Source organism: Colossoma macropomum, unplaced genomic scaffold (genome assembly GCF_904425465.1).
Source record: "Colossoma macropomum unplaced genomic scaffold, Colossoma_macropomum, whole genome shotgun sequence".
Taxonomy (NCBI): domain Eukaryota; kingdom Metazoa; phylum Chordata; class Actinopteri; order Characiformes; family Serrasalmidae; genus Colossoma; species Colossoma macropomum.
The window spans coordinates 672,501-693,736 of NW_023495007.1; the positions used below are offsets into that span (position 1 = coordinate 672,501).

The 21,236-nt window shown below is 39.6% G+C and overlaps 2 protein-coding genes across 4 annotated transcripts in view; both read right to left on the bottom strand.

Annotated features, from left to right (window-relative positions):
* ints2 (integrator complex subunit 2) overlaps positions 1–13,410 on the bottom strand; it is a 20,483-nt gene extending 7,073 nt beyond the window's left edge. Inside the window, exons 1-14 of one of the 2 annotated variants that reach the window (XM_036561033.1) lie at positions 12,926–13,410; positions 12,014–12,314; positions 11,607–11,745; positions 11,368–11,470; positions 11,015–11,128; positions 9,674–9,804; positions 9,381–9,551; positions 8,973–9,199; positions 8,515–8,640; positions 8,205–8,276; positions 3,812–3,926; positions 3,183–3,251; positions 1,092–1,226; positions 515–691 (exon numbers count right to left, since the gene is read on the bottom strand). In XM_036561033.1, the coding sequence (XP_036416926.1) occupies positions 515–691; positions 1,092–1,226; positions 3,183–3,251; positions 3,812–3,926; positions 8,205–8,276; positions 8,515–8,640; positions 8,973–9,199; positions 9,381–9,551; positions 9,674–9,804; positions 11,015–11,128; positions 11,368–11,470; positions 11,607–11,745; positions 12,014–12,306 (1,872 nt within the window). In that variant the 5' untranslated portion in view covers positions 12,307–12,314; positions 12,926–13,410. Of the gene's footprint in view, positions 1–514; positions 692–1,091; positions 1,227–3,182; positions 3,252–3,811; positions 3,927–8,204; positions 8,277–8,514; positions 8,641–8,972; positions 9,200–9,380; positions 9,552–9,673; positions 9,805–11,014; positions 11,129–11,367; positions 11,471–11,606; positions 11,746–12,013 lie in introns of both variants that reach the window. The other variant, XM_036561032.1, reaches the window with a different exon arrangement.
* A 795-nt stretch (positions 13,411–14,205) lies between these two features.
* Positions 14,206–21,236, bottom strand: part of med13a (mediator complex subunit 13a) — a 69,053-nt gene continuing 62,022 nt past the window's right edge. For both annotated transcript variants that reach the window (XM_036561061.1, XM_036561060.1), the window contains exons 23-30: positions 19,677–19,900; positions 19,372–19,514; positions 18,380–18,538; positions 17,814–17,993; positions 17,479–17,633; positions 17,018–17,182; positions 15,950–16,050; positions 14,206–15,358 (exon numbers count right to left, since the gene is read on the bottom strand). In XM_036561061.1, the coding sequence (XP_036416954.1) occupies positions 15,226–15,358; positions 15,950–16,050; positions 17,018–17,182; positions 17,479–17,633; positions 17,814–17,993; positions 18,380–18,538; positions 19,372–19,514; positions 19,677–19,900 (1,260 nt within the window). In that variant the 3' untranslated portion in view covers positions 14,206–15,225. The remainder of the gene's footprint in view (positions 15,359–15,949; positions 16,051–17,017; positions 17,183–17,478; positions 17,634–17,813; positions 17,994–18,379; positions 18,539–19,371; positions 19,515–19,676; positions 19,901–21,236) is intronic.

Consider the following 21,236-nt stretch of genomic DNA (forward strand, 5'->3'; position numbering starts at 1 on the left):
CTGAAGCTTAAAGCACAGCAAAGTAAATCTGCGTTTTCGGTTATATTGTTTAGCCTAAACTTGGATATTATCACATACTGAGACATACTGGACATAAAAGTTGTGGCTCCCAAGGTGGTTTGATTTTTGTTGAAAGGACAACATGTCTCTTCTTGTGATTCGTGTTGTGACTCCTGATCTAACCTGGCTTTAATGCAGAGGGAGCCGGTCGGATTTCTCGCTCATCCAGTTGTGTTTTTGTTGGGTGCCACTACAGACTGTCCGGGCGCTGCACTTCCAAGTTCCGCCTTTTGTGTTCCGTCAACATTACGTTATAAATTAAATATTTAGAAAATCGATTTTTGACATTTGTGAATCGATTCAGAATCGTTCACGTCCGCATCGCGATGCATCTAAGAATCGATTTTTCCCCGCACCCCTAGTGCCTATAAAAAAAACATAACTGAGAAAGAAACAGTTCAGTCACTATCTAAAAACTGTGTTAAAGAGCAAATTAGCTTTAAGCTCCACCCACCTCTGCCCGGCCCTGAAAGACGTTGAGAATCTCCTGCTCTGTGATTGGCTGGTTAGTAGCCTCAGGGTTGGCCTTTGAGGCAGGGGTAAGGATGGAATTAATATAAACATCAATGAGGGGGAGCAGCTGAGTGTGAAGAGGTGTGGTGGTCTCACACAGCTGCCTAAAGATCCAGTCCTAGAGGGAGGCAGAGAGAGAGAGATGTTCTGTTACCGAAAACAGGAAGAATGGCTTAGCAACCAACAAAGGCTTTAAATATTCAATTCCTTCTTTATCCTTGCAAGTTAACTCATCAATACCTTTAACCTTTAACATGCCATTTTAGCACCACTGTTACATGAATATTTGATTTTGTAAATACTGACATGGTAATTGTTTCGAAAACACTTAACATCTAGACAGCAAGGCAATAAATCCAAATAATGATGTTATTAATTAAATCAATAAGAGTATCTGCCTTAAGTTCAGAACAGAAGCCAATCAGAGGATGTCAACAGATAAATCAGTAAACAGAATACAACGCTAGTATAGAAGGAAAGAAACTGAAAAGATAAGAAATTGAAGACCCATTCTGTACCTTAATGGAAACTTTGTGCTTGGTGAATGCTCTGCTTTTGAGAAGCTGGTAAATGCAATGGATGGGGAGGAAGCCTGTAATATTGGCACTTAGGTTGTTGGTGACAGCTACTCTCACTGCATGGCCAGTTACCACCTATAATGCAAAAAAAAACAAAAAACCTTAAATTAGTCATAAATAATAACACATTAAATTAGTCAAAAATAAATATTCATATATAATAAAATAAATAATCATATATTATAAATAATAATAATCACAAAATGCAATAGGTCTCCCGAGCCCTACAACTGTCTAAGACCGACAGACCCGAGTTTGATTCTTAAGGATAATAGAGCCATCCACGGCCTGGAGTTCAAGAAAAAAAATATACATCAGCTACATGCCTACAATAGGTTATTCTTGCAGGCACTTACAGCCAGATTCCTAAGGCTAAAACTGACAATTTTCATTCATTATCATGTGTGATGAATCTTGGGGTTACGTTTGACTCTACATTGGCATTTGATTCTCATATCTCATATTACTTCTCTTTGTAAAACCTCTTTTTATCATTTATCCTGCGGGACTCAGGACTTCTCTGACTCGTCGTGCTGAGAACCTGATTCATGTGTTTGCGACGTTACAATTAGATTATTGTAATGCCCTCTTAGCTGGACCTCAGAATAAGAGTATACAGAGACTGCAGTATGTTGAATTGCGTTGCACATATTTTAACCAAAAAAACCCTATTATTGTCTCACATTACTCGAGTTTTAAAATCTTTGCACTGGTTACCCATTAGAGAGAGAACTGATTTTAATACATTTTCTGTATTGATTTGTTTTTATAAATTAATTTTGTTTTGTTTTCTGTAAAGTGCCTTGAGTTGATTGTGTCATGAAAGTGTGCTATATAAATAAAATGTATTGTTATCATTATTATTATTATTATTATTACCACAACACTTAAAGACCAGGATTATATTAAGTTACATCATTAAACATTATCACAACTAAACAATGGTACATGTTACTTGGTTTGTATGTGCTACTTTGTTAAACACTTCTACAGTTTATCTACATCACAAGACAAAAATGAAACAATACATACATAACTGATCAAAAGAATTTTTGACAAAACTGACTTATTTTGCATGACCATGGATCATTTCAGCAGTACATAAAACCGACAGCCATTTTTTAAGAAATAGAAAAAAAGACCAGATCTCGCTTCAGATCTGAAAAAATATAGAGGTGTTTCTGTCCTTCTTTTCTCTATTAGAATACAACTCAATGCTCTGGGTGTTGAAAATATGTGTAGCTGTTAAGATGATGTTACTAGGAAGAACATTTGCACTAGGAGACTGGACATCTGAGATGTGTTTCATGGACTAAGGAGTCTAAATTTTAGATCTTTCAAAGTATTAGAAGGCAGTATGCATGGAGGATCAGTGCAAGTTTGCCGATGTATAATATTTGCAGCTGGTGACTTTTCTTTGACTACAGGCATCACGAATGCTGACATATACAAACTGATTTTAATATATAATGCAATACTTTTGTTTTGGAAGAAATTCCTTCTACAGCAAGACAATGACCCAAGTACATTGCTGAGAAGATCAAGACATACTTAGCAGACAAAGAAGCTGCTGGCATTCTCAGCACAACAGACAGGGCACAACATCACTGATGCTGAATCATGAGATACACAAAATGTAACCAACTTCAAAGACTACATATTGCAGGCGTTTGCAAGAAGCACAGTAAAAAATAGCCCTGCCGATTTCTTTGAAAAAAAAAAAACTAAAAAAGTAAGATCCTGAAAAGAATGATGGCTGTAATAAAGGCAAAAAAAACATATTGAAACAATACTGAAAATTTAATATTATATTTAGCTGTTGAGGCTTCTGTGTACTTCTCTGTTAAATATTTGTGTTCTGCCTTTTTTCATAATGGTGAAAAATTAATAAATTTTACATACTGGCTATTCTGTGGAAAATAAATAAATAAATGTTAGTCTCTGACTTTTGCACAGTTCTGTAACAAAGACAACCATGTCATAAAATGCTGGCTTGCTCTACTTAAATACTGTGTATACTGTGTACTGTACCTGTTCAGTAAAGATTTCATGGGTGAAGATGGTCTTCATTTTGTTCAGAGAGCTGGGTTTAATGGCAATCTGAGGAAGAACATGGTTAGTCAAGGTGAGAAACCCATGCAGTTGTACTCAGAAAATCTAGATATCTAGAACTCAGCAGAATGCTAAAACTGCAATGGTATGCGTAGCAGATTTAAACAGGTTTTATCAAGCGAGAGTAGGCTGCACATAAAGACACCAAGTTGAAACTAGTGGTTTGTGAATAGTAAATGAACAAAATCAATAATAAATGATAAAGAGTAACAGACATTTTTTTCAACTATATTTCACAGCTAAATCAATTAAGTAACTGTTTTACACAAACTTGGCTAACATGTAGTTTCAGCTAGTGGTCTTAATTAATCTACAAACCACAAAGGCCAAAGTACAAAAACCATACACCAGCCCTGCTACTAATTTTAGGCTAAAATGCCAACATCGTTGAACACCCAGAGTCTTTATTTAATTCCTCCTGCTCTCTCACACTCACATCTTCCTGTGTTTACTGCGTAAAGCACTAAGATGTGGTCAAGATGTGTTTTTGGTTTGCTGTGCAGTGTAAAGCTGGCCTCTGCTCTGCAATATTGATCGTAAAAGCTTACCTTCATTCCGAGAGTGGAGCAGACAAGCTCAATAATGGCACTGAGCTGGTTGCTATGGAAATACATGGCAACCAGTAATAGCATTTCTCCAAAGGATGCAGACACACCAGCAGCACTGGGGGGGGAGAGAGAGAGAGAAAGAGATGAAGTGAAAACTGGGTAATACTTCCTGTACACAGCAAATGGAGAGCATTTAAAACACACACACAAACACTGCAGTGTTTCATACCCTCATTAAAAAAAAAAACATGCACACACGCCTGATATCACCATAAATATACAGACTTACACACACAGCGATGCGCTTGCCTAAGAGGGTCACAAGCAAAGGAAGTTGTTGCAGTAATAACTCACTGACAATGAAGTGTCGGTTAAATGTAAGTCTGTCTCAACACTTTATTCTGTCCCCCCTCAGGCTTTTTAAACTGTGTGTCTTTAAAAGTGTGTCTGCCTGTTTGAATTATCCATCCTGTCAGTAGTTTTTAAGTCTCTGATTCACTAAAAATCAACTCTCTGCTGCCCTCTGCATACTACACATATATATATATATATATATATATATATATATATATAAAAACAGGGTCCTGGGGCTGGTTGCACAAACAGGTCTGAAAAGATAACACTCCTAAACCAACCCGCATGCGCAAAAGAACAATGCTTCATGTGGTGTGCTCGTCCAGAGGTAAACAATCATGACGGCCGGCAAACGCCTGTCGCTCCCGGAGCTTTTTGTTTCGTCTTCGCCAGCATCACAGGAGAGATTAGAAAGTCCCAATGTTTGACAGCTGGACTCATCACCCAGAATGTGTTCGAGTTCGCCGTAAAAAGGCCACGGCCACTTCTTTGGTTCGTGTCATGGGATTCTTTAAACTGTACTCTGACACTGCAGCCTCGCTCTCCTACGGCCACATTCGACTGTTTTGTTCAAAACCTCTTCGAACACAGAGCGGTTGCGATAAGTCTCTTCTAATTTTTTGGTACAGAAACATCAGCCTAAATGTTTATGAGTCTCAGCAGTGCGAAATTATGATGAATGTCGAGTTGGACTGACATAAAAGTCGCATGAATTCCGATCTGGTTGTTCAGACTGAGTCACATTGCCGCAGACCGGATACCAGGGGTGGGAATCTTTAGGCACCTCACGATTCGATTACAATTCAGAGGGCTGTGATGTGATTAGAAAACGATTATCGATGCATCTCGATGCATCTTTTTTTTCTATATAGCATTTATATTTTCTCACTGTGTGCGCTCAAGTTTCGAGTTCAAGTTTCAAGTTTATTTGTCACTTGCACAACATGTCAGGACATTTATGCATTGAAATGCTTATGGTGAGGCACAGGCAATCACTCTACAGAAAGTAAATAAGTAAAAATAAAAATACAAGAAAAACCAACTGAAATATATTAAAAATACACAAAATATACACAGAATATATACAGAATATAGAGACAATATACATTTTCAAGTGACTAAGTAACTCTGTGTCATTGTTATTTAAAATGACTTGGTACTTTTAAAGCAAAGTATTTGTAATGGTCCATAATGAATTTACTTCCAATATGTTTTTTAATAAAACAAATGGAAGTGATGTGGCAAGTGAACTAGAAGGCTCTCATTCACTGCTCTTGTTTGGAGATGCTGCTGCTACTTATCTGCGATAAAATGCGCAGTTACGGTGAAATAAGATTCAGTGGCAGTGGATGTCCACGCAGCACGTTACAGCTATTCTACCCGTTATCTTTAGGGATTTTATAACTTCGGTTTTGGTCTCGTTGTAGAGATGGGGGGGGGGGTCGCTGTGTCAGTAAAGTATCTTTGAGACGGGACGTGCGCAACATAGCGTGAAAGCCCTGTTTCGCAACGACTGAGAACCGGCGTGCAGACTGCAGGTCACCTAGCAACGATGCGTTATTCGCATTTATAAGCAGCGCAGTTGGTTTCCTGGTACGTTAAATCTGCAACGAAAGACTGTCAAGCACTAAAAAGTGGCGAAGATGAAGTCGCTTCTCTTTCGAATTCTCCCGTTCCACCTTAAACGGTGCCGCATTTACATTCGGCGCCTCAGTTAGAATTTAAGGTGGAACGGGTAAACTCGAACAAGAAGCTGGAGAATAAGAAGCGACTTCAGCCTCGTAAAACAGTCGAACATTGAGAGACATTTAACTGATCTACTTCTGAGGAAAAGTTTTCTGGCGGAGACGGGAGGAAAGCGGCTGTCGCTGAGCTAAAGCTTAAAGCATCTGTGTTTTCGTTTAACCTATATTGTTTAGTCTATACTAGGACATTATCACATACTGAGACATACTGGACATTAAATGTTGTGGCTCCCAAGGTGGTTCGATTTTTTGTTGAAAGGATAAAATGGCTCTTCTTACCATTTGTGTTGTGACTCCTGACCTAACCTGGCTTTTAATGCAGAGGGAGCCGGTCGGATTTCTCACTCATCCAGTAGTGTTTTTGTTATGTGCCGCCACAGACTGTCCGGGCGCTGCACTTCCGCACCTCCAAGTTCCGCCTTTTGCGTTCCGTCAACATTACGTTATAAAATAAATATTTAGAAAATCGATTTTTGACATTTGTGAATCGATTCAGAATTGTTCACGTCCGCATTGTGATGCATCTAAGAATCGTTTTTTTCCCCGCACCCCTATCGGATACGTATCGGATTTCAGTACCACATATGAAAAGCAAACCACATATTGAAAGCGTCTCAAAACGGAATTGAAAATGTCACATTCTATGCCTTTTTTGCTGTTCACACTGCCACACAGATGACACATCTGTGTCATATACAAAGAAAAAGATCGAATTTGGGCCACTTTACCTGCTGTGTAAATGTAGCCTAATGCAGATGTACCCAACACTATTTTTTTTCCAAGGATTACCAACACATGGTGCACCAACCAAAGTTAGGCTTAGGCACGACAGGTCACTTTGTGTAACAACAACAGTTGCTAAGCAAAACTACTACATGTGTACCTACTACTGGCTACAGCTAACCTGCCAATTCAGACTACCAAAATGAAAAGATCAGAAGGAGCTTTACTAACAGTGAAACACGCAAATTAATCAAGTTATTTAGACTGACACAAAAACAGATTAAGTTAGGGAAAAAAAACAGCAAACATGGGAAGGCTAGGAAGAACAGCAGCAAGCATAAGATTTTTCCATATTTTTGAGCTGAGACCAACCAACCAACCAGTTTAGGGCTCATGACCCCCTCCCTCTCAACACACCCCTAAAACACACCACAGCTAAAACACACATAATGTCTATAAGTCTGCACAAAGAAATGGCTCTGCAGTCTGAAAAACTTACATTGCTAGCTTTGCTTCTGCTCATAGTATGCTCAAGGTAAAGACTACTATCACTCATGACAGCTACCAAACACACTGAAACAAGTTAAACCAAAAACCAGTTAAATCAGTCATTTTAGCTTAGAAAAGGTTTGAATTTGACTTATGCCTGCATTCAGCTGGGCATAAAATATATGCGCTGTTTTAGTGCAAATTCAGCTTACGACCAGTTAGTGCACAAGTCTTATAGACTGCTGAACAGAAAAAGAAAGTTAGAGACAATTAAAGAAAATTGAAGAAAGCTCAGGAGACCTCCAGGAGCCAGTTGCACCAACACATCTTAAATAAACCAGTCTTAATTGTTAAGTCTGTCTTAGCTAAGACAAATTTCAGACAGGCCTTTACATTCATTGCACTAACCAAAGTTACACCTAAGGTCTTAGTGTTGCACAGTCATAACACGTATGTAACAATGGCAGGTGCTAAGCAACCTAGTTACTAGGCAAAACAGCCATGCATGCATGCATACCTGCTACTGGCAAAAGCAGAATTAAATTCACCAACAATGAAATTTACAAATTGATCAAGTTACAGTCTGTTTAAAGTCACACCGATGGATAAACATCTTAACAGCTTAAATTTAAAAAAAATAGTCAACTTGGGCTGTTTAGTGGAAGCATTTCTAAACTTTCTGAACCACAATCATCCAAAGATATATTTTTTTGGTTAGAGACCCTCTCCATCTCAATTCATCCCTGAAACACCACAGCTCTTCGCATTCCTCTGTGTGACCTAGAAAAGGTGTAGAATTAGACTTTATGCCTGTTCCCAGCTAGGCGTAAAAGTTACGCCAAGAAAGTTATGACCGACCAGATGTAGGCCTTCAACCTTTAGAGACTCCAAGACACATAACTATTGTGTAATACACTAGCTTTCAAATATTTGTCAGAAAATGCCTAAGAACACAGTCTGAAAATGCAATCATACATCTCAATTCTGGCATCTAAATGACATTGAACTAAAAAGAACATGACTAATATCTACATGAAATTTTGAAAATTTAATTAAAAAATTTTCTATTTGTGGCTCCTTACCTCTCAAAGTACTCTTCCTCCTTGATCATCCAGCTGAGCCACATCACCATCAATTGCTCCTGTTCCGGAGTACTACAGAGAATGAGAGTTGGATAACATTAAAGAGGTACGGAATACAATAACATCTGATTATTCATTATCCATTTTACCATATTTGATACGTCATTATTTCCCAAAATTACCATATTGCTAATTATTTTGCTACACTGCATGCACTTAAACAGGACTATAAAATGACAAAGATGCAGAAATATATGCATTTGTATTTCCTTATTATGTAATAGTGAGTACTGATGTAAGGAGATAGTACCTGACAAGAGTAGGGAAGGCAAGTAATTTGCAGAAGGACAAAGAGACAAAGCGGACTCCAGCAGGAGTAGCAGGGGGGCGACTGGTCATCAGTTGGAGAAGCTGCTCAGCTTCCTCATCTGTGGGCCTGGGAGTAAGGATCCGGAACATTACAACTAAGCACTACATGAGTGTAAATGCTGATAATGTGCTCATATTGTTATTAAAGCTTACTTGGCATCACAGCAGTAGTAACAATGTTAACATGTGAAAACACAGGCTAAAGCTCCAAAAAAAGCACCTTCTAAGAGCTGCAAAATGAATGAAAAACTATTCTTAGTGAATTTACACATTTTTTACATTTACAAATAGTATGCATTTTTACACAGTTTCATCTGTGTGTAAGTGAGGAGGCAGTATAGCCAGACTACTTGACTGATCAATTCAAGTCTTTGCTCAGGGAGTGTGTGAAAACATTACCTAAGGCCAGCAATGCCCATGAGAGCACAGTAGAGTCTGAGTAGCGCGCTTGCCTTCACCACATGTTCTTCTCTCAGGCCTGAATAGCCTGAACTGCTCTCTATCTCAGCATGCAGCTCTGTGTCATTGGGTACATGTGTACTGCGTGAGCGAGGTAGGATGGCCACCAACTCCAAAAGCAGCTGCCTACGCATCTGCCATAAAACAGAACTACTCTCTCTCTTTCTCTGAAAGGGGAAGGGAAGACAAGAAGAGAAAGAAAGGGAGAGACAGGGACAAAAATGTAATGTTGTGATTAAACTATATACACATACCAACTATACAACCCAATTAACTATGTAGTATTTGTTTAGTTGTTTGTGTGCAGTGCATACTGTACATATGTGACCAGCAACTGCAGTCTCTCACCTGCTGCCCATTGCGGATAAACATGCCAAACCAGGTGCGCACTTTCCCATTTGTGCCCAAGAGCAGACCACTGACGTACGACACCAGAGGACTAACAGCCTCGTCTGCGCAGTCAGGCTTATAGTCTAGCGTCAGAGCCACTCCCAATCCTGGCAGATGACACTCTTCCACCTGGGAATACAGAAGAAAGAGTATGGCATAGTGTTTAGCTAGGGTTGTAGAACTGCGCCTGAGAGAGTCCCAGGCTACTGTTGCAGTAAAGGAGCTCATTCTTCACAGCTGTGGATGCTCACCACCATGGCTCTGATGTTGAGAGCTTGAGATGGGTTCATCTGACACAGCTGTCTAAGAGCCTCAGTTCTGCGTCTTCCACCCACACTCTCCTCGTCTTGACGCTCACCATTCTTTATTAGACTGCGACATACTAGGAGAACAAAAACACACACATATACACACATTTTAGCCTCTAAGTCAATACTTTTCTATTTTTTCTTTCATTCTAGACTCCATCACTTGCAAGATGTTTACTAGATAAAATGTTTATGATTAACCATCACGTCACTGTGACAAAATCTAAAATATCAGTCCCAATTCACCTGTAATAAGAAATTAAATGTATCATAGAATTGTAACAGAGTTAGTAACCACTCATGTTAAATGTGATTATGCTGAATGTCTGTACACAGAGACTTTTCCAATAATGCTTTAGTCTGTAATGAATCTCTCTCTGTTAGCCGCATTCAGTTTCAACAGGAGACTACAATGTGTTGATCAAATGCATCAAAAATGTTTCATAACTCTGGAGCAAGGAGATCCAGATATGATTCATGGATAAAACTTTAATCACAGTGCCCTCCACAAATATTGGCAAAAACTTTCTTTCAAAATATTAGCCAAAAAAAAAAAACTCCAGCAGCACTGCTGTGTCTGACCCACTCGTGCCAGCGCAACACACACTAACACACCACCACCACCACATCAGCGTTACTGCAGTGCTGAGAATGATCCACCACCCAAATGGTACCTGCTCTGTGAGGGTCCATGGGGGTCCTGACCCCTGAAGAACAGGGTAAAAGGGGGGCTAACAAAGTATGCAGAGAAACAGATGGACTACAGTCTGTGATTGTAGAACTACAAAGTGCACCTACATAGTAAGTGGAGCTGATAAAATGGACAATGAGTATAGAAACAAGGATCATAATGTTATGCCTGATCGGTGTATTGTACTTAAGTTAGATTACATTTGTCTGAATTTCTACGAGTGCCAACAATTGTGGCACATACAGATTTTAAAAAAATATTTCTTTCATGATAAGACTTATTTTTTTCTTTGTCATTATCTTAATCTTTACTTTGCAGTTTTTTATATATTTTGAATGAATTACCAAAAGGATGAGCAAAAAAGATGTTTTTACAGCCCATTTTGCTCATGTATATCAGGGGTGCCAATATTTGCAGAGGGCACTGTACGTAAATAGTGTGGCATTGCATAATTTCATAACTTTTTCAAGAAGGTGGTGACAGGAATAACACTCACTTATATCTGCTACATTTATTCTGCTATGTCTATGAATGAATCCATGGACAACCTTCAAGACAAAAAGAGTTATTGTTTAATTGTTAAGTTCACACACCTTCACTGAAGCTGTCTGGGACATTGGCAACAAGGAGACAAAGGAACCAGTCTCCATTTCGCACATGCAGCAAGGCCTCTGCCACATCTACAATGGGCAACAAAGAGGGCAGTTCTGCAAGAAAGACGAATGATATAAATGGGTGAAACAAGGCTTGGTTTATTTTCTGTACTAAAAGTACTTGGCAGCCCTAGTCCATAATAATTTATTTGTTACTGCACATAATTAAAAATAACTTTGAAAGCTACCATTTTATTTTTATAAGATTAAATCTATTTATTGCATAATATTAAAATACACTGCAAACATTCTGATGCAACAAAAGATCTGTGTGCTGCAGCTGTCATTTTTACCTGCTTGAAGAATGCAGAGAACATCAGCTACCTCTTCCAGGTACACAGGACTCTCAAAAAGTTCAGAAGACTTCAGAAAAAACTCCCCATTCAAGTCAGCTACCTGCATGACAGACACATGGAACAGACAATTTTTTAAATACCTACACATTATCAGTTAAACTGAAAATGCTCACTGGGTCTGTTGTTAATATGAAACACACATAAAACACTGATGCTGTTTATAAATGAGTGACCACCTTGTTCATGATGGCCAGCAGCTCACTGAGAGCCAGTCTGAGTCTCCTTAGTGGGTCACTGTGTTCAAACTCTAGTGTCAGACCATGCTGCAGCTGAGAAACCAGTATACTCTCACCATTAGAGCCGCCTGCCTTTTGCCTGTATTGAGACAAAGAGAAACCTGGTTTTAAGACCATCTTTGAAGTCGAACGAAAAGGTATAATATTCAATTAACATACCAACCCTCAAGCAGACAAAGACGATGTGTATGAACAGAGTTCTAATCATAATTCATTGGGTGTTGAAGCTGACATGCATTTTTTTTCCAAAGTGTACCTGTTTTAAACACACTAAAATATCCATATTCTTTTCTTTTGTACATTTTAAGCGATATGTGTTTAAGTATAGTCTTTCATCATGGCTTTACCTGAGCTGCTGCTCTTTCCTGGCATCCTGTTCCAGGGCGTGAAAGTCGACAGATAGCAGTGCTACTATGGAGTTCACTGCCTCCACCCCGGACAGCAGACGCAGGATGAGCTTCTTATCCTGAGCCCACGCATTGCTCTGGTCAGCAGGGGCACACAGTGCCATCCTCACCAGGCACGGCAACAGTAACCTCAGCTCCGGATCACTCAGAGCTGCCAGCCGGACCACGTCCACCTTCTGCATGGCCTCAAAGGCATAAGGACTCACAAACTGTAGACCTGAGCTATCTGTCATTCTGTATTCTGTGGTGCAAATAGTAAAAGTGACATCTCAAAAATCAGCTTTAATCGTCAAATTACATGAACACTATTATCCCAGCCAGATGCATTTAACGTTGTCCTCTGAAACTTTCAGGTATTTCAGCTTAGGAATACTGCACTAATACATTATTGGGCAAAAATAGCAATGTAATGTAATTCTTATAACAATGCAAAGTCACAGAGTACAGTAACTACGTTAAAGCATTTAACGCTAGCAACATTAGCAACTGTTCTTCGCCTAACAACACTCTGTGACACTTCTGGTAGACTAAAACCTGTCCGTCAAAGCTAGGTTATTCAGCTAGCCAGCTAACAGCAACTTTGCTAGCAAACCTTCAAATGTCTAGTTTTCTGAACATGGTTAGGAATGACTAGGCGGTCTAAATAAAACAGCACAGACAGAAGTGATATCGCTTTGCGGATAGGTTAGCTAGGTTGGTGAACTTAGTTAGCTAGCTAGCTATCTAGCTAGCTAAAGAGCAAGTTTGCGGCCCAAGCAACAGAATGCTCGTTTTCGGCAAGACATTCACTTACTTTCTTGGCCAGGTTTTCTTGAGACTGACATATTGCTGGTTGAATACGGTATACCTTACCTGGCTTTTAACAAAATCTGGCGAAAATCTGAAGAGACCTCAGCGAGGCCCCACGCAGACCTCGGTGAATCGTGACTGGCCTCAGCCCAAAAAGTGGAGGCATTCACGGCCAGCACACCTAGCCAGCTAACAAGCTAACTGTGTGCGTTGAGGTATCCTACAAACCATGAAATCCATTCATCGAGATTCAGCAATTTCAGGTAATAAAAGTTTACGGAGTTTGGTGTACTTATAAAAGTTGTTCTGCAGTTATCGAAGCACCACAATTTCTTATTTCGAAGCCAATGACTAGAATTAATTTAATAACAAACTATATTTTCGGAGAGATCGACACCCGGCTTGCTGCGCGAGCTGCAGTGCAAGTGAAGGGGGAGCGCAGTAAGGCGAGCTAGGAGGATAACCAGAACAATAACTACAGGCTAGAGCGATGGAAGCAATTCGAATATCAATTAAGATTTTCTATCCCGTTATGAATAAATTATCCCATTTCATTCCATTATGAAAAAAGATCTTCAGGAATATGTTTCATCGACTGAATTATTGCTAGTTTAAGTGTGCGGGGCTTTACATTTTATGTAAGAAATGTAGCTCATGCCTTATCACCACTGTTCCTCCTAATGTTTTATACATGTCTGATTAATGTTTAGTTTATTTTGGAATTTGAATTTGAATTGAATTTGATTCGTGTGAGGCTGCAAGAGAATTTCCAGGATCTTTGAATCTCAGCATACAGTTTTATTCTGTACAGAGTAAGAAACAGGAAAATGTAGATCTTTCACTGTGCACAAACACTGCATTGCCAGCAGGCACCCAGATATGGTCAACCACTAGCCCATTTACACTCTCATGCAAGTTAAATGAACCTGGTCTAAAAGTGTCCATTACCACATAGAAATGGGGCAAAATAGCGCCTCAACAGGGGAGGGCAGGGTGAGGTGAAAAGGGTGTGCGTGTTTAAAAGGACAAGAGGCACATCGTGGATCTTCAGTATCATACCAACCACTTTATTTAACAACGCCAAATCTGTGGGGCATACCATAGAGCTGGATTAAGGGGTTAGCTGGCTAACTTTGGGTCCAACCAAAGAGTTGAGTCAGTTTTGGGGAACTGAACTCAGGTTTAACCCAAATTTAGCCTGCTCACTCATGAATAGTTTCGTAGAACACCGTTTGAAACAAGCTACATTTGGAAAAACAGCATATGATCCCTCCAGCGTTATAATTCCGTCAAATTTCTCATCACAGTCCCTCCCCCCAAAAAAACACAAGCACAGAAAATAATTGAGTTGACTCACTTTATTCCTAAAACAGAAGCCGTGCCAACTGAGTGGCACAACATTCATATATAATTATTTATATATTGCCGTTTTCGTGTCTAAATGTGTGGTATAAAATACTATATACGACAATGTACCTCTTTATTTTAGACACAGTGAACTTCATTGCTGTACAAGTCCTATACAGCTATAGCATAGCTGTGATCTGTCCATTCACAAAGGCATGGACATAATTCCCCAATCCTACCACCTCTGTACATCATGACAATACAAATATTCTTTCTCCCTTACAAAAAATAATACTCTAAAAGCAACCTACTGCAACTTTATTTTATTCCTCTTTTTGTGGGTTTTTGCTCATTTTTTTAATTAAGACGATTACGTATATTTTTGACCAATTGCTTGAAAGCAGGAAGGCAATATAAACCTTCTAGATCTTTTATATATAAAAGAGGTTAAGAAATAAGACAAATTATACATTTAAAAACTTACAATAAATAAGACAAATGCAGGCATTTCATTTGGATGCAAGATCATCCAAAAGAAACAGGGAATTTCAGGTCTTAAAACCAAGAATTCATTCATTTTAGGTCTTAAAACCAAGAATTCATTCTTTCATTTTGTAATCACAGATGTCCCTTTTCCTCCAAAACATGATAGACTCTTTCCATTCACAACGGCTGTTACATCTGGCCAGTGCCATGAACCCAATGGTACCATGGCATCAGAAAGCTACTTTCTGATTCTGATACTTTCTGGCTCCTCCTTGGCCTCTACGCCACAAAAACCCTTCCACTTCTTTCTCTTTTTTTGTATTTTTGTCTTTGACATCAGAAGGCTGGTCATTCTCTGTGGTGCTAGGTCTGAAGTATGCTGACTGCAACAGCTGAATTTCTTCATGTTGTCCCAGATTCAAATGTCCAGCACTGTAGTAATGGATTTTGGGGTTTAGATCTCATTGGCGCTTGTGTTCTCTCACCCCTCATTCCCTGCTCTGTTTCTGTTCAGTTCTCATCTATAGGTGTTACAACATGTTCATTATGAAATTGTAGAGCTGGTTGAGCACCACAAAGTGAATGGGCAGACATGAGCGCCGGTCCTGGGTTGCAGGGTCACAAGTCAGCCAGGAGAGGGCGTTGTACTGCTCCAACACAAATCTGATAGAGGTGAAAAAGGATAGGTGTTAGTAATTTAACCAAAACATATTCAGAGTGTGTTTGTAATCATACACATCCAAGTATTGCTTGTAGCCCCAGACAAGTTCGAAGACTAGTATTATAGAGCTATAATCAGACATTCCTGCGTTTTACTTGTATTGTCAATGTTTAAAGGACTCTTTTTGCTACATCGCTAGCTGATCCAAATCCAATTGGAGACTGCCTTTATTATCTCAGAAGAAGGGATGTCGATCCTTTCCTTTTCTCTCAGCGTTTTACTTTGGTAACAGCTAGATAAATACACAGAACACCAGCTTGATACTATCTGCAATATCCATGTATGCTAACGTCACTAACCTTAATAATGTGTATAGGAAATTGTGCAGTTAATTTTAGTAGTTCTGTTTACCTCAAACCTTCAGAATATACCTGGTGTTTCCAGAACAGACTTAAGATGTTTCAGTTGCCAAGAACAACTTCAGTTGTGAGCCTGGGCTGTCATATTGAGAAATCCCTGACCGCAGCTTGAAAAACACTGTAATTAGCAAAAACAAGAGCAGCAGCCCATGGCAGAAGGACAGAATTTCCCACCTGAGCACATCTGAGGTCTGATTAGAGTCCAGTGGGTGAGAGTGTTTGCCATGCAACAGCTCATCTGACTGCACTGAAGATACGTGAAGGTGTAGAGAGGCCTGAGGGGATATGAAAGATACATCATCCAACACTATCAACATAAATAAATAATAAATAAACAAAAACTACTACATTAATAGTATGTAGTCAACAGCTCTTGTGGGGCTACTCCACTGAAAGCCCTTCTAAGTCCTGGACAAGAGTTCATGTGTAGCTACGACAGCTAGAGTCTTCTGTCCCAATATTTCTGTTTCACTATCCTCTACATGACTCAAGGAGCCTTACTCATCTCTCTTGTGCTCTTCTCTCATGCACCAATACCACTGCTGACCCAATCACTGAGCACTCTAAATTATTTAAGCCTCCCCTTGCAGGAGCAGCAATCAATATTGTATGAGCAGGGAATAAAGGGTCATATGACCAGGTGCAGGTATGACTGGTGGATGTTGGTGAAATCAGTCAGAGGCTGTGATGTGGTGCTGGATGCTTGTTACTGGACTCACACCATTACACATCACACTATGCTTCAAGAAGGCTACACCTAAGGAATGTCTTATAAAAGGTTAATGTCCTAATCTTTTTATAGGCATCAGAGGTTAATAGCCTATAGAAGAAAATTACTTACAAATAGACATTTTATATGCCAACCACACAGACACTGAAGCAACAATGACGTTGTATGAAACAAACTGAAGACAACAGCTTAAGCTCAGTCGGCTTAAGCTCAGTGACATTCAGAACAGATTAAGGCTAGTCCAGGAACACACTATACTGTCACTTAATTACAGAACAAGACTGTGAGAAATCCTTGTGAAAAATCCCCCCCAAAAAACCCCACATTTTCCACATAATATTTTATGCATGCTCTTCTACAGCAAAACAAAACCCTACTCACGTTAAAATCTAAACAAATGAAATTTCAAGTTTTTTTACAGCAATGTTTGTCACAAGATTTGTTTCACATTAATCTGTAGCTGAAAATAATTAGCCTGTATGTGCTCTTGTGTGCGAAAGAAAATGTATTACCTTTAAGAAAAGAGGGCACTGGTTCTGAGCTTGCGGGCAGGCTGACCAGAACCAGTCGGGCAGTGGGCCTGCTTTAGCCGTGGACACAAAGTAGCCAAGAGCGAGAGGCTGCTGCAAGATGTTGGGAGCTTCATCATGAGACTCCATCCTATCGGTACTCTGACCCTGAAAGAGGACAGAGGGGAGAGGAAGTCAAACCTAGACACAATTTGAAATTGTAAATGATGTAAAACATTTCAGTGCTCTTCTGAGTATTAAATGGCCGAAGCCCTCAGGAACATTAATAAATTCTCTTGCATTCCAAACAAGCAGACTTTACTCATATGAAATTACATACAGTATATCACATAAACGCTTATTATTTTTTGCTCATTGAACGTTAGTTCTTTAAGTACATCAACACACTTCCTCAGAGATGCTTATATTTTCTCATTGTCTCCATTTCCACATGTTCTGCATACCTTGCTCCCATCTCCTCCGTGGTGATATTGTGATCCTGGAGAGTGGACAGGGGAGGTGGTGGGGGAGGCAGGAAGGATATTGATGATGTCTGGGTCAACCAGGTCATTCTCCTGTTCCAGAAGGTCAAAGATGCCTCCAATAGGATCTGATCCATCTAAAGAATACAACAAAAGCCAACAATCAAAATCACAGAAATCACTTGGATATCATATAGTGCACGTGGGGATTCCAGAGGATTCCATTGTTTCTAGCACAACAGTAGTGGCAAACCAGAGGTGGTTTAAAGTACTCTGAGTGTCTGAAAACATTTATTACATCTGTTCAAGGTCCCTACCATTGATGGGGTTAAAGGCAATGTCCTCAGGGGTGTAGCTGGAGCTGTTGACCTGGACAAAGGCGGATGTGGGGAACACTAGGATGTGGGTGCAGGAGGTGTCCTGAGGGGTGCTGAGCTGTGATGTCTGCATATTCAGAGTCGTGCTGCGGCCAAACACGGAACCAGTTGACACAGAGTCTAAAGAAAAATAAATAGTCAAAAAGTATTTATTTAAGTGTCATTTCTAAAATTTAAGGCAATCTAAGTCTAGGCTTAAAATGTAGAGAAGCTTAAAGCGTTAGAGAAGAAGGAAAACATTCAGTGTGTGTGTGTATATATGAGGCATATATACACATACATCTTCTTGAAGGCACAAGTTGGTCTTGAGTGAGTCAGTCCTGTGCTTCTGAATGGCCAGTGTATATTTAGAAAAAAAAGAGTTGTCTGTGTGCCTGTTATTGTATGTCTTAAGTTTGTTGTGTGTGATATATATATATATATATATATATATATATATATATATATATATATATATATATATATATATATATATATATAAAGAGGAATAGAAGGGGTGAGTTTACCTGGCATGATGATAAACGAGCCTTGAGGCTCCATGGCAACCAAGCAGGCGCTAAGGATGCTGGGAGTGTCAGCAGATGAGATACCGCACATTCTGCACATGTCCTTCAGCCGGCGGCTTAGCGACTGCAGATTCCTCCTGCTCAATAGTATGCTCCAGTCTGAGAGAGAGAGAGAGAGAGAGGAGAGAGAGAGAGAGAGAACTTAGATGACATAATACCACGTGAAAGATTTTAAAATACATGCAGGTAACATTTGATTCAGCCTTCTGAAAAAACTCTCACGACTAGAGCTATAATAAATATAGAATAAATTAACTAATTCCTTTTCTCCAGACTACTACCTAGCTACTACATGCTCTCAGTTGCATCCCTGGAATAAATGACAGCATGCTAGTCAACTGCCCAGAACGGTAAAAATGTATTCAGTTTGCACCTGGTGTTAACACCAATACTGCTGGAGCGCAGGATCAAAAGAGAGGCTTAAAAAGAACATACGGAATGTACAAAGGTTAAGAAAAAAACCCCAAACAAACAAAAACATTGCTGGCAAAACAGTAAAGTATTGAACAAAACAGTTTTCATATCTATATTTCAAAACATTTAAATGAAAAACAGAATATATGGTAAACGAACCAGGCACAATTCAGAAGATATTGGGAAACATTTATATTCATCAGCATTAATTTTACAAGATCATTAATAACATCCCAGTAGCTTTTCAGAAGATTTTCTTTTACAACCTCTAAAAATGTAAACATCTTGAGGGTTTCTTGCCCTTTCATTGAATATTCCTGGTAGCATTTGATAAAATACTGGAAAATGAAGATAATAGTTGCAGCCTAGCCATTACATTTTAATTAAAATGTGGTATCTGTGCCTAAGTCATGAATCACACTTTTGACTTACTCAGGAGAAAAAACACTAAACTCTACTCTGCTTTTGATGTGCCAAAATGTTAAACTCTAATTGGTTCACAGCAAAGTTGTCTTTACCTCGTAACTCTCCATGACCTATCCGCCCAAGTCGGCCAATCACAACCCTCCATGGCACTGATGTCATCTGTACCAAACCCAAGCACCACTCCCAGAGCTTCTGCAGACCGAGCCGTCGAGCTGAGCCCTTTTTCCTTCTCGCTCTGAATAGACACATGCGAGAAAAACTAGCAACAGTTGCAGAATAGACACAGATTGGAAGCAGACCAAAGTACTTTAGCTAGTCAACTACGATAAGATCATGTGTGAATGGTCAATAAATAGACTACAGGGTTAAAAAAGGAACAGTGCTTCAGCTATCTAACCTGTTGGGAACATCTACGCTTATGATGCAAGTCTCTAGCAGCTCTCCGTTCATGTCCGTACAGGTGGCCAGTAGCCACCTCTGATCATGTGACAGGCAGTATCCCACAAATAGCACATTGTATTTTTGCGATGCCTCTCCAAACGTCTCTCCCAACTCCGTCTGCTTGTCCTTCACTGGTGCCAAGATGAAAGGAGGTGTGTACATACGCAAACATTCTGGCCTCTGGAAAGGCAAAAAAGCAGAAGTCAGGTCAAACGTCATCAAATATGGCAGAAAATGTAAAGACAAAAAAGCAAAGGCAAAAAGTCAAGGCCCTCTGACACCACACAATTTCTACCCATAGTTTGGCCTGCTCTGAAATGGGCAGGCCTAAACATCTCTTGCTCCCTAAATAAACCACTCCACCTCAGTGAGCAATCACATCTCCTTTCTGAGAGGAGTAAAAAGTGTGGGAGAGCAAGCAGACAAAATTGGATTGTGCGAGTGGCTGGGCCAAGAGCAGACAAGAGGTCTGAAATCCCCAACACTGCCAGCAGCAGGCAGGCTGAATCCCATCAGTGAGGTCTCACAGAGCTGCCCTAGCAGATAATGGAAAGAAAACTGGTGGTGCTGCGAGTTCCCTTTTGTCCTGGTCCAGGACAGGGAGGTTAGTGTAACACTCTCCATGCCCCATTGCATTCCACTTCAGGAAACAGTACCATTCTGATGCCACACTGATCCAGGAACAGCAACACTGCAAGCCACTACAGATCTGTTAACAGTACCTCTACACTTCAATCTAGGAGCAAAATGTCTCTAATCTCCACTAATCATTTTACTTCTAGCAGCCTTTAAGAATGTGATTTCTTTGCAATGGGTAACTTCCATACTGAATTACAACAATTAAACAGAAGCAAAAACAATGAAAAACACAAAAACAATTCTGACATGCTTAATAAATTCTGAAAATGCAATTGAAGTTTTAATAACAAAATAAAGCTGATGGCAGCTGAGAGAAGACTGGAATCCCATGTAGGGTTTAAAGCCATCTCATGCTGCCTAACCCATACACATGACAGTTTTTACATTAATTACAAACAACCCATTACATGTAGCAAATGAAAACAATAACTGCAGAAAAAGTCAACAATAGTGTATCAAGTATGTGTAACAAGTTAGTGATATAGTACATTGTTATTTGCAGTGTAAACTACAGGAAAAGATATTGATTTAGACAGTATTAAGGCTGTTCGCTGAATCCTGTGAGCACAGACTACCTCATTTAATACAGCTGAAAAAGAGCTTTGGTAAAGCACGATGAAAGTTTCTCAAAACTGCTTTATCCAGATGACCTGGGCAATAGCATAACACAAAACGCTTTATCCAAGCAAGTAAGAGCAGATTTAATTCCCATATTGGATTAAAAACTTTTCCCAGGGTCTGATCCAACTGAAGCAGTGAGAGATTTCCCTCTACAGATTAGCACAACTGAGTAAATAGTTCCTGCTGAAAGAAACATGTATGATTTGAAATTCAGGCTTGTGGGAAATTACTCTTAGTGATAAGTGAAAGGACTTCC